This window comes from Capricornis sumatraensis, chromosome 2 (genome assembly GCF_032405125.1).
Source record: "Capricornis sumatraensis isolate serow.1 chromosome 2, serow.2, whole genome shotgun sequence".
NCBI classification, from domain to species: Eukaryota; Metazoa; Chordata; class Mammalia; order Artiodactyla; family Bovidae; genus Capricornis; species Capricornis sumatraensis.
The window spans coordinates 102,261,703-102,274,849 of NC_091070.1; the positions used below are offsets into that span (position 1 = coordinate 102,261,703).

Sequence of the window (13,147 nt, forward strand, 5' to 3'; positions counted from 1 at the left end):
TCTGGTCCCATCACTTCATGGCAAATAGATGGGGAAACAGTGGAAACAGTGACTGACTTCATTTTGGGGGGCTCCAAAATCACTGCAGATGGTGACTGCAGCCATGACATTAAAAGACGCTTACTCCTTGGAAGAAAAGTTATGATCAACCTAGATAGCATATTCAAAAGCAGAGACATTACTTTGCCAACAAAGGTCCGTCTAGTCAAGGCTGTGGTTTTTCCTGTGGTCATGTATGGATGTGAGAGTTGGACTGTGAAGAAAGCTGAGCACTGAAGAATTGATGCTTTTGAACTGTGGTGTTGGAGAAGGCTCTTGAAAGTCCCTTGGACTGCAAGGAGATCCAACCAGTCCATTCTGAAGGAGATCAGCCCTGGGATTTCTTAGGAAGGAATGATGCTGAAGCTGAACTCCAGTACTTTGGCCACTTCATGCGAAGAGTTGACTCATTGGAAAAGACTTTGATGCTGGAAGGGATTGAGGGAGGAGGAGAAGGGGACAACAGAGGATGAGATGGCTGGATGGCATCACTGACTCAAAGAATGTGAATCTGAGTGAACTCCGGGAGTTGGTGATGGACAGGGAGGCCTGGCGTGCTGCGATTCATGGGGTTGCAGAGTTGGACACGACCGAGCGACTGAACTGAACTTTTTGTTCAGTAGCTCAGTTCTGTCCAACTCTCTGCAACCCCATAGACTGCAACATGCCAGGCTCCTCTGTCCTCCACTATCCCCCAATGTTTGCTCAAATTCATATCCAATGAGTCAGTGATGCTATGCAACAATAACATCCTCTGCTTCCCCGTTCTCCTTTTGCCCTCATCTTTCCCAGCATCAAGATCTTTTCCAATGAGTCGGCTCTTTGCATCCTGTGCCCAAAGTATTTGACCTTCAGCTTCAGCGTCAGTCCTACCAATGAATATTCAGAGTTTATTTCTTTTAGGATTGACTGGTTTGATCTCCCTGCTGTCCAAGGGACTGTCAAGAGTCTTCTCCAGCACCACAGCTCTAATCCATACATGACTATCAGAAAAACCACGGCTCTGACTATACAGACCTGTGTCAACAAAGTGATGTCTCTGCTTTTGAATACACTGTCTAGGTATATCATGGCTTTTCTTCCAAGGAATGTCTTTCAATTTCATGGCTGCAGTCATTGTCCACAGTGACTTTTGGAAGCCAAGTCTGTCATTGTTTCCATTTTTCACCCATCTATTTGCCGGACTGGATGCCATGATCTTAAGTTTTTTGAATATTGAGTTTTAAGCCAGCTTTTTCACTCTCCTCTTTCACTTTCAAGAAGCTCTGTATTTCCTCCTTGCTTTCTGCCATTAGAGTGCTATCATCTGTATATCTGAGGTTACTGATATTTCTCCCGGCAATCTTGATTTCAGCTTGTGATTCATCTAGCCCAACATTTTGCAGGATGTACTCTGCATATAAGTTAAACAAGCAAGGTGACAATATACAGCCTTGATGTACTCTTCCCAATCTGGAACCAATTTGTTGTTCCATGTCTGGTTCTAATTGTTGCTTCTTGACCTGTATACAGGTTTCTCAGAAGACAAGTAAGGTGATCTGGTATTTCCATCTCTAAGAATTTTCCAGTTTGTTGTGATTCAAACAGTCAAAGACTGTTTTCATTTCATAGCAATGAAGCACAAATAGATATTTTTCTGGAATTCTCTTGCTTTCTCTATGGTGCAACAAATGTTGGCAATTTGGTTCCTCTGCCTCTTTGAATCCCAGCTTGTACATATGGAAGTTCCCAGTTCACATATTGCTGAAGCCTAGCTCGAAAGATTTTGAGCATTACCTTGCTAGCATGTGAAATGAGAGCTAGTACAATATTTTGAACATTCTTTAGCATTGCCATTCTTTTGGACTGGAATGAAAACTGACCTTTTCCAGTCCTTTGGCCACTGCTGAGTTTTCCAAACTTGCTGACATATTGAGTACATCATCTTTTAGGATTTGAAATAGCTCAGCTGGAACTCTAGCACCTCCACTAGCTTTGTTCTTAGTAATGCTTCGTAAGGCTCACTTGACTTCATGCTCCAGCATGTCTGGCCCTAGGTGAATGACCATACCATTGTGGTTATCCTGGTCATTAAGACTTTTTTTTGTATAGTTCTGTGTATTCTTACCACCTCTTCTTAATCTCTTCTGCTTCTCCTAGGTCCTTGCTGTTTCTGTTCTTTATTGTGCCCATCTTGGCATGAAATGTTCCCTTGTTATCTCCAATTTTCTTGAAGAGATCTCTAGTCTTTCCCATTCTACTGTTTTCCTCTAATTCTTTGCATTGTTACTTAAGGCGGCTTTCTTATATCTTCTCATTATTCTCTGGAACTCTGCATTCAGTTATCTATATCTTTGCCTTTCTCCTTTGCCTTTTGCTTCACTTCTTTTTCAGTTCCTTGTAAGACCTCCTCAGACAACCATTTTGCCTTTTGTATTCCTTTCTCTTGGGGATGGTTTTGGTCACCACCTCCATTGTTACAAACCTCCATCTTTAGTTCTTTAGGTACTGTCTACCAGATCTAATCCCTTGAATCTGTTTGTCACTTCCACTGTATAACTGTAATGGATTTGATCTAGGTCATATCAAAAGGCCTAGTGGTTTTTCCTACTTTCTTCAATTTAAGCCTGAATTTTGCAATAAGGAGCTCAAGATCTGAGCCACAGTCAGCTCCCGATCTTGTTTTTGCTAACTGTACAGAGCTTCTTCATCTTTGACAGCACAGAATATAATCAATCTGATCTTGGTATTGACCATCTGGTGATGTCCATGTGTAGAGTCACTTCTTGTGTTGTTGCCAGAGGCTGTTTGCTATGACCAGAGTGTTCTCTTGGCAAAACTGTTAAGACTTTGCCCTGCTTCATTTTGTACTCCAAGGCCAAACTTGCCTGTTACTCCAGGTACCTCTTGACTTCCTACTTTTCCATTCCAGTCCTCTATGATGAAAAAGACATCTTTTCTGGTGTTAGTTCTAGAAGGTATTGTAGGTCTTTATAGAATCATTCAACTTTAGCTTCTTCAGCATTAGTGGTTGGGGCACACACTTGGATTACTGTGATGTTGAATGCTTTGAGATCATTTTGTAGTTTTTGAGATTGCACCCAAGTACTGCATTTCAGACTCTTTTGCTGACTATGGCTACTTCATTTCTTCTCCAGGATTCTTGCCCACAGCAGTAGATATAATGGTCATCTGAAATAAATTCACCCATTCCTATCCATTTTAGTCACTGATTCCTAAAATGTTTACTCTTCCCATCTCCTGTATGACCACATCCAAGTTATCTTGATTCATGGAACTAACATTCCAGGTTCTATGCAATATTGTTCTTTACAGCATCAGACTACTTTCACCACCAGACACAGCCACAGCTGAGCCACATTTCCATTTTGGCCCAGCCTCAGTAACATATTGGACACCTACCAGGGCTTCCCTCTTGGCTCAGCCAGTAAACAACCTGCCTACAATACAGGAGACCTGGGTTCAATCCACGGATCCAGAAGACCCCTGGAGAAGGGAATGGCAACTCACTCCACCATTCTTGCCGGGAGAATCTCATGGACAGAGGAGCCTGGCAGGCTATAGTCCATGGGATTGCAAAAAGTCAGACATGACTGAGCGACTAACACCTTCACGAACCTGGGGGTCTCATCTTCCAGTGTCATACCTTTTTGCCTTTTCATACTGTTCACAGGGTTCTTAAGGCAAGAATACTGAAGTGTTCTGCCATTCCCCTCTCCAGTGGGCCTTGTTTTGTCATACTTAAATTTTAAATATTAGGTTGGTGCAAAAGTAATGGAGGTTTTGAATCATGGACGTTTGCTGTTTGATATGGAAATACATTCTTAAATAAATGTGATTATGTTACACATGACTTAATGCACACTTCTCACTTCATGTTATTTTGCTAATGGCATTACTTGCTGTTTATTTTATATTTATTTTAGACTATAGACAAATGACATTAGACAAAAAGCAAATCTGAGTGATTTTTTTTTTTTACCCAAGTTCAAAATGGGTCATAAAGCAGTGGAAACAACTCACAACGTCAACAGTGCACTTTGCCCAGGAACTGCTAACAAAAATATACATGCACTGCACTACAGTGCAGTGGTGGTTCAAGAAATTTTGCAAAGGAGATGAGAGCCCTGAATATGAGAAGCACAGTGGTTGGCCACTGGAAGCTGACAATGGCCAACTCAGTGGATTATCGAAGCTGATCCTCTTACAACTTCACAAGAAATGGCTGAAGAACTCAATGCCAATCCTTCTAAGCGGTGAACCATTTGTACTCGAAGCAAATTGGAAAGGTGAAAAAACTCCACAAGTGGGTGCCTCATGAGCTGACCACAAATCCAAAGTTCATCATTTTGAAGTGTCATCTTCTCTTATTCTATGCAATAATGAACCATTTCTCGATCAAACTGTGACATGAGGTGAAAAGTGGATTTTACCCGACAACCAGCAATGGTTGGATTGCAGCTCGGTGGTTGGACCAAAAAGCTCCAAAGCACTTCCAAAACCCAAACTTGTACCAAAAAAAGGCCAGGGTCACTGTTTGGCGGTCTGCTGCCAGTCTGATCAACTACAGATTTCTGAATCCTGACGAAACCATTACATCTGAGAAGGATACTCAGCAGCAGATAGATGAGATGCACCAAAAACTGCACTTCCTACAGCCAACACTGGTTAACAGAAAGGACCCAATTCTTCTCTACTCCAACATCCAACCAAACCTCACACAACCAATGCTTTAAAAGTTAATGAACTGGGCTTCCAAGTTTTGCCTCATATGCCATTTTCACCTGACCTCTTGCCAACCAATTAGCACTTCTTCAAGCATCCCAACTTTTTGCAGGGAAAATGCTTCCACAACCAACAGGATGCAGAATATGCTTTCCAAGAGTCAGAGTTTTATGCTACAAGATTAACTTATTTCTCATCAGCAAAAATATGTTGATTGTAATGGTTCCTATTTTGATTAATAAAGATGTGCTGAGACTTTGGACCGAAACAACAATTACATTTGCCCTAAAACTTCTATTTTTAAAAAGTAGAAAATAATACAAAGATTGTAAAAAAGGGAAAGCATATGAAGAAATGTTCAATTCAGCCTTTAAGGAAATTATGACTTTAAACCACAATTTATTACTACATACTTGTGAGAATTACTAAATAAAAAACAACAGCAACACCAAATGCTGGTGATGATGCAGAGAAAATAGATTACTCATACGTGGGTGACAGGAACATAAAATGGTTCAGCCATACTGGAAAAAAATATGGCAGTTTCTTACAAAAGTAAACAATGTGCTTATCATATAGTGCAATAACTACAATTCTTGGACATTTATCCCAGAAATGAGAATTTATGTTCATACAAAAACCCGCATATGGATACTCTTAACAGCTCTCTAATAGTCAAACCCTGAAAACAAAATACAAACGTCAGTCAACAAATGAATGATTAGTCATATATCCATATCACAAAATAATAATCGACAATAGAAAGAAATAAACTATTGACACACACAACTTGGATGGATCTTAATGGAATTATGTGCAGAGTGAAAACTCAATCTCAAAAGTTTACATGCTGTTATTCAAAACATTTGTTACTGTTTAGTCACCAAGTCAGGTCTGATTCTTTGCAACCCCATGAACTGTAGCCCTCCAGGCTCCTCTGTCCATGAGATTTCCCAGGTAAGAATACTGGAGTGGGTCACCATTTCCTTCTCCATAGGATCTTCCCAAACCCAGGGACTGAACCTATGTCTCCTACATTGACAGGCAGATTCTTTACCACTGAGCCACCAGGGAAGTCCCCAATTTATAATATTACATAACAACATGTTATTTATATAACATTCTTGAAATGACAAAATTATAGAAATAGAGATTAGTAGTTACCAGGGGTTAGCAGTCAGGAGAAAAGGATGTAGCTGTGATTAAAAATGGTATCACAACGAATTATTGTGACAGAACTGTTCCATGTCTTAAACATGCTGGTAACCACTTTAATCTATTAACATTAATTGACAATTTATTAAAATTAATTAAAACCAATATTAAAATTGCATGGTACAAAATACACAAACGCACACATAAAACTGGGGAAATGGGAAAGATTTCTCAATTTATGTCAATTTCAAGATTGTGATACATTAATATATCAACAGTTGTACAAGATATTACCATTGGGGCATTGATTGAAAGGTATATGGGCTCTCTTTGTATTATTTCTAACAACTGCATATGCATCCACAGTTATCTCAAAATTAGAAGTACCAAACAAAACAAAACGTTCCCACAAAGAAAACTCCAAGCCCAGATGGCTTCAATGATGAAATCTATCAAACATTTAAGGAAAGAGTAATTTCAAGTCTACACAAACTCTTCAGAAAAAAAGAATACATCCAGCTCATTTATGAGGCCAGCATTATCCGGACACCCAAAGCAGGCAAAAATATAACAAGAAAACTGTAGGCTAATAGCCTTAATGAACAAAAACAGCCAATTTTTACCAAAAGTGAAACCAGCAATACATAAAGATGTATAGCCCACAAACTGAATGCTGCTTCAACATTCAAAGACAAATCACTGTTAATGTATTAATATAATCTATGAAAAAGAAATCATATAATCAACTCAATAGAATAAATCTTGACAAAATTCAACAGCTAGTCATGATAAACACTCTCAGCAATTTAAGAGCAGAAAGGGATTTCTTCAATGGATACCTACAAAAACCTACAGTTAACAACATATTTAATAGTTAAAGACTGAATTCTTGCTAGGACAAGGAATAAAGCAATGATCTCCACTCTTACTACTTCAAGATTCTACTGGAATCCTAAGTACAATTAAGCAATAAAATTGTAAAAAGGAAGAAAATAATAAACAGAGGTGAAAAAGAGGAAATCTTTTTTTTTTTTTTTTGGCCACACCACATGGCTTGTGGGAGCTCAGTTCCCTAACCTTGGATTGAACCCAAGCCCTCAGCAGTGAGAGCATGGAGTTCTAACCACTATACTGCCAGGGAATTCCCAGGAAGAAATCTCAATACACAATGACATAATCATCCACATAAAATCCAGGCTCATGGCTCAGTGGTAAAGAATCGACATGTCAATGCAGGAGACGTGGGTTCAGTCCCTGATTCAGGAAGATCCCACATGCCATGAAGCAACCAAGCCTGTGCTCCACCATTACTGAGCTTATGCTCTAGAGCCACGGAGCCAAAACTGCTGAGCTCACATGCCAGGAGCCTGTGCTCAGTAACAGGAGAAGCCACCACAACGTAAGAGTCAAAAATAGAAGACTTCTAGAAAAAAAGCATAGTATATCTCTGTCACCTTGGATTAGGTAAAGATTAAATAGCACACAAAAAAGCATGAACTATAAAAGATGCTGTCAAGAAAAAGACAAGACACAAGGAGAAAATATCTGCAAAATACATTATCTGGTTAAGGATTTGTATCAAAGGCTATATAAAGTATTACAATATTAAGAAAGTAAATCAGAATATTTAACCAAAGTATATGGATGGCAAATAAGCCATGAAAATATACTCAAAATCATTAATCATGAGGACTAAATCAAGTGCAAATTAAAATAATAATGGTATCAGTATACCTACATATCTATTTAAAAAGCTAAAAGTAAAAAAAAAAAAAAAGCTAAAATTAAGACATAATGCCAAGTGTTGATGAGAAGAACAACTAGAACTCTCAAACATTACTAATGTGAATGCCATATGGTATGATTATTTTGAAAAAGTTTCTTACAGAGTTAAACACACTTACCACACAACTCAGAAATCCCATAGTAAGTATTACTCAAGAAACAAGAATTTAGGAATTCTCCGGCAGTCCAGTGGTTACAACTCTGGGCTTTGACTGCCAAGGCTCTGGGTTCAGTCTCTGGTTGGGGAACTAAGACCCCACAGGCCTCAGGACATAGGGGGAAAAAAAAGAAAAAAGCCAAGGATTTAAGTGTCCTACCCTACTTATTCTTTGCCAAAGTATAAATTTAAAGTTTTATTATCTATATCTTCACTAGTTATCAGCAGTATTCAAAAAAAAATTTTTTTAATCTGCCACCCTAAATCAGTCACCCTAACATTCAGTTACAATTATAAAAAACACACACCACCTAGTAGTTTTGCAAACCTCAAGCCAAAATTCATTAGTGGATATTCTACTGGGTAAACACCAACATTTTTTAACAACATTATATGAAAGCAGAATGCACCACACCTGCTGCTGCTGTTGCTACATCACTTCAGTCGTTTCTGACTCTGTACAACCCCATTGACGGCAGCCCACCAGACTCCTCCATCCCTGGGATTCTCCAGGCAAGAATACTGGAGTGGGTTGCCATTTCCTTCTCCAACGCATGCATGCATACTAAGTCGCTTCAGTTGTATCCGACCCTATGCGACCCCATGGACAGCAGCCCACCAGGCTCCTCCGTCCACAGGACTCTCCAGGCAAGAACACTGGAGTGGGTTGCCATTTCCTGCTCCAGCACCATACCTAGTAAGGCTAAATGTCATTTGGGAAATCTTTTTAGTTATGTGTGTATCACAAATTGCCATGTAAATGTATTATTACTCTGGATAATGGTCAAAACATTTGAAAAACAGACATAAAACATACCTGTAATATAAATTCCATGCTATCAGAAGTTCCTATCCCTTTTAAACACTTTAATTCTATACCAGGTAGGAATGAAATCTACAACAGAGCTAGTCAATGGTCTGCCATTGCTATGATTAACAATATGCATTTGGTGGCCTAATCTTCAGGAATTATCAGTATATTCTGTAACATATATTTGTCATACCTGTCATTCACTATTAAAATCAGACATTTTTCAGCTTTCATTGAGATTTTTTTTTAAGACTAAAGAAACAAAATACAAATATTTCACTTACTTTTCCCAGTAGCTAACAAAGGGGCAAAACTCAAAATTTTCTGACCCTTATAAAATATATTGTAACTTTGCAACACTTTATGCAGAACTTTGTAAGTTGGAATATAGATGTACTCAAGATACACTACAAGACTAATCTAAATGCAAAATTAACCATTTCAATACATACTGATTAATGATATTCAAAGGACAGAGACATTCTAATCACCTCACAAGAGACATTTCAACCTTCACGATTAAGTTGTCACTGGCTTAGTGGCTCCTATTCCCCCAACCCCCTCCTCCAGACAAATTTCTCTGCTGAAACTCTAACCCCCAAGGTATTAGTATTAGGAGACAGGAATTTTGGGGAGGTGATTAGGCTTGGGTGTGTGCATGCTCAGTCGTGTCAGACTCTTTGCAACCCCATGGACTGTAACCCAACAGGCTCCTCTGTCCATGGGATTTTCCAGGCAAGAATTTTGGAGTGGGTTGCCATTTCCTTCTCCAAGACGTGGCTTAGGGCCCTTATAAAAAAGACCCCAGAGAATTAGCTCACCTCTTCTGCCTTGTGAGGTTACAGTGAAAAGATGGTTATGAACCAGGAAGCAGGCCTCCACCAGACTTAGAACCTGACCATGTGAACACACATGGTGTGTTCCAGCTTCCCAAATTTTGAAACATAAATTTCTGTTGAAATAATTTTCTTTGATAGGAGGAAAAGAGATAATTAACCAAATTTAAATAAAATCACCTGTAATGTTTCAATACTACTATTCAAAAGATACATGCTATGATTAATTTGAAATGCATGTTACCAAAAAAAATGTCAGTAGCTTCTATCCCATTTTACTGTTATTTAGAAGTAATTCATTATTAGAAATACATATAATGGATAATTAGAGAAATATTTAACCTATGATATAAACAATCAAAATGTTTAAATACTGAAGTCTCCAAAAAAAGAGAATCCACTTACTTTTTAAAACCCTTTTTAAAAGGGGGCTTTTAAAAAAGATTTTATGAGTACTTCAAAATATCATTGCTGGGGGACTTCCCTGGTGGTCCCGTGGCTAAGACTCCAAGCTCCCAATGCAGGTGGACCAGGTAACAATCAAAGACCAGTCAGAGAACTAGATCCCATGTGCAGCAACTAAGAGCTTGCAGGCCACAGCTAAGGATCATCATACTGCAACAAAGACAGAAGATCCCTCATGCCACAACTAAGGCCCTGTGCACCAAATAAATAAATTTTTTAAAATTATTTTTAGAAAATCTCACTAATTCAGACAGTGCTAATGTGGATTTTGCTGTTTCCTGAATGCTAAGCCAAGATTAGCACTGGAGTGTGGATGAGCTAGATAAACTAAAAGTATAAAGAAAGTCTCCTAAGGCCAAGAAATTACTTTTCAAACTATTTAATACTTAAAAAAACCCATTTTTAAAGGAAGCCGTTTCAAGAATGCGATAATTATAAAGTATATATTACTAGCACATTTAAAATATTATGTAAGATATGGAATTCATTGTACAAATATACATGTTTGAAAATCTGCAATTTAGACTTTCTACGAAAGACAGTGAAGTCACATTCTTCAATTTCCCTCCACCCAAGACAAACTTCACTTCCATTATGGAGCTAGAAGAGGAAGGGAAAAAGAAAATTTATGATCTTACTATATTTTAATTGACTCTATCATAGATACAATTGAACTGAGCCAGCAGAAAACATTAATAATAAAACTAAATATAATTACTACTCATTCAAATGCTCCAACTAATTGAAATAAAGGACCACATATAAATTCATTCATGTAGAACATGTATTCTTTTTATTAAACTAAAATTACGTTATTTCTCGGCAAGTAAATATGAAAAGAAATACTGCACATCTTTTAGGTTAATGATTTAAACAAGCACTCTCTATTCATATTAAATTTTAAAAAGATTAATCACCACTCCATGTACTTATCCTAGAACAAATGCACAAAAACCACGTACTGATACAAGGATGTTCACTGTTAATAACAGCAAACATACAGAAAAAGAAGGCTGAGTCAACCTTGACACCTTCATACTGTTAAATACTACGCAACAGTTTAAAAGACTGTACAGATAGATTTATTTCTACGACCATGCAAAGCTCTCCAAGATGTAATGTAAAAGCAAGCTGCAAAACAATATTTACAATATGACATCATACATGCCGGTCACACATACACACTCCTACAGCATTTCTATACGTACACATGTGCTTGTGAGAATTCAAAGGAAAAGGTCTAGAAGAATATTCAGGAAACAGAACATGTTACCTCTCTAAGGGTGTGTGTGTGAAACGAATGAGAGGACTCATAAGAATTTGTGCTTCATTTTTACAAGGATAATGTACTCATGTCACTTGAGACACTAAAAAGCAGGAGGAAAGAAAAAGATACCTGTTAACTTCTCTCAAATAATCACAAACCCGAACTATGAGGTGTAACGAGATTTCAATTTCTTTCATTGATTTTTAAGTCAAAACCATTTGACTTAAAATCATTTAAATGACATTTAAAGCATTTAAATGACATCAACAAATACCTAAGATAAAAGTGACAAACTTGGTAAGAAAATAATTTTAATGATGTTGTCTTGCCTTCAAATTAAAAATAAAAAAGAAAGAATAAAGAGTAACGATAAGACTGCAGAGGAAGGAAGAAAAAGACTCTTACTAAATCCATCCACTTTTAGCTCAGGCGTGACCCAGAATCCTCACAAATCCACTTATACAAAACGAAAAAAAAAAAAAACTGGACTACCGTTCCCTCAAGTATCGAAGGTTGTTTTTAGAAAGCTTAACTAAGAAACAGTAAATGCCAAGTGCTTCGCCGGTGTGGGAATGGGAACGCGAAACCCTACACCTCCTTAAAGCAATCTAAACGACTGAACAGCAGAGTCCAACTGGGAAAGCGCGCGGGGGTGGGGACAGCTCAGCTATCACTTTTAGGTTTTGGCTCGGAGCCGAAGAACAGTTTACCCCCGGTCTGTTTGGAGCGTGGAGTCCCCGAGGGTGGTCAACGCGTCGCCGCCGACACCTAAGCCCAGCCGAGACTTCAGAGGAGGGGCGGTCAACACAAACTTAGGTCCTTCGGCGGAGCCGGGAGAGCGCTGAAGAGCAAAAGCGCCAACTTTTGCTCTAAACGCGGCAGCTCCGGGAGGTTCGACAAGTCTTCCCCCAAGTCCCACTCCTGAAACGATGCCAACACCTTTCCCGGCCAATACTGTCCGCCCCAGGTCCGGCCCCCGGAGGAAAACCCGACCAGGGCGGCGGCTGGCAGCATGAAAGAGTGACTTAGCCATGGAAGGACGACAAGGGCGCGGGGTCCGCCGGCTGAGGGCCACCTGGCACCGCAGAGTCTCCGGGACGCCCCCGCCCCGAAGCGGTCCCGTCTCCGACAGCCCCCGCGGCGCGGCCCCCTCCCCCACCTCTGGGCGGCCACCTCCGCGCCCCTGCCCCGGGGCCCCCGCTCACCGAGGTAGCGGCTCCGCAGCCGGGACGGGTCCTCCAGCCCGAGGGACCTTTTCCTCACGTCCCACAACAGGTGTGGGCAGGAGCCACCCCGAGACATGGCTCTGCCAGGGGAGGAGGGGAGACCACCGCGTGGGGGAGGGGAGGAGGGGAAGAGACACGCGGATCAACACCCGAGCCGCAACGGCACCATCCACGAGCCGGGGCTCTCAAGCGCAGCGAGTTAGATGGCAGCGGCGGTGGCGGCAGCAGCGCCTTCGCCTGAGAAGTCCGGCCGTACCCGGGCTGGAGCTCGCCTCATACTCCTTCTCAGACTACCCAGAACAACCAGAGATCAGCAACAGTCCCCTCCCTCGGCACCCCCTCCTAAAGGAGGAGGCGGAGGCGGCCTCGACTCCTCCCTCTCCTCCTCTCTACACCCGCCCTTCCAAGCCTTTCTCGCGAGATGACGACCCCTGGGCACTGAGGCAGGTGTGTGCCATGGCCGCCCTTACCCTAGAAAAATGGGTTCAGGCCATTCTAGTTAAATCCTCAGTACTCTATGGATAAATGAGGAATAGAGAAGTAGCTGAAGTCGTAAGTCTCGCGCTCACGAGTCTCACTCCAGAGGAAGCAAGAGAGTTGTGCGGCGTCATCTTTAGTCGGGGCACGGAAGGCCCGAATAGTCCATTTTATCTGGGGACCTCCTTAACCAAAGTGAAAGGG

The 13,147-nt window shown here is 40.5% G+C and overlaps 1 protein-coding gene across 7 annotated transcripts in view; it reads right to left on the reverse strand.

The window, feature by feature from the left end:
• Positions 1-12,551, reverse strand: part of DCAF6 (DDB1 and CUL4 associated factor 6) — a 183,305-nt gene extending 170,754 nt beyond the window's left edge. For all 7 annotated transcript variants that reach the window (XM_068966657.1, XM_068966661.1, XM_068966660.1 and 4 more), the window contains exon 1: positions 12,446-12,551. In XM_068966657.1, coding sequence (XP_068822758.1) covers positions 12,446-12,542 — 97 coding nt within the window. In that variant the 5' untranslated portion in view covers positions 12,543-12,551. The remainder of the gene's footprint in view (positions 1-12,445) is intronic.
• Between the last annotated feature and the right edge of the window lie 596 nt (positions 12,552-13,147).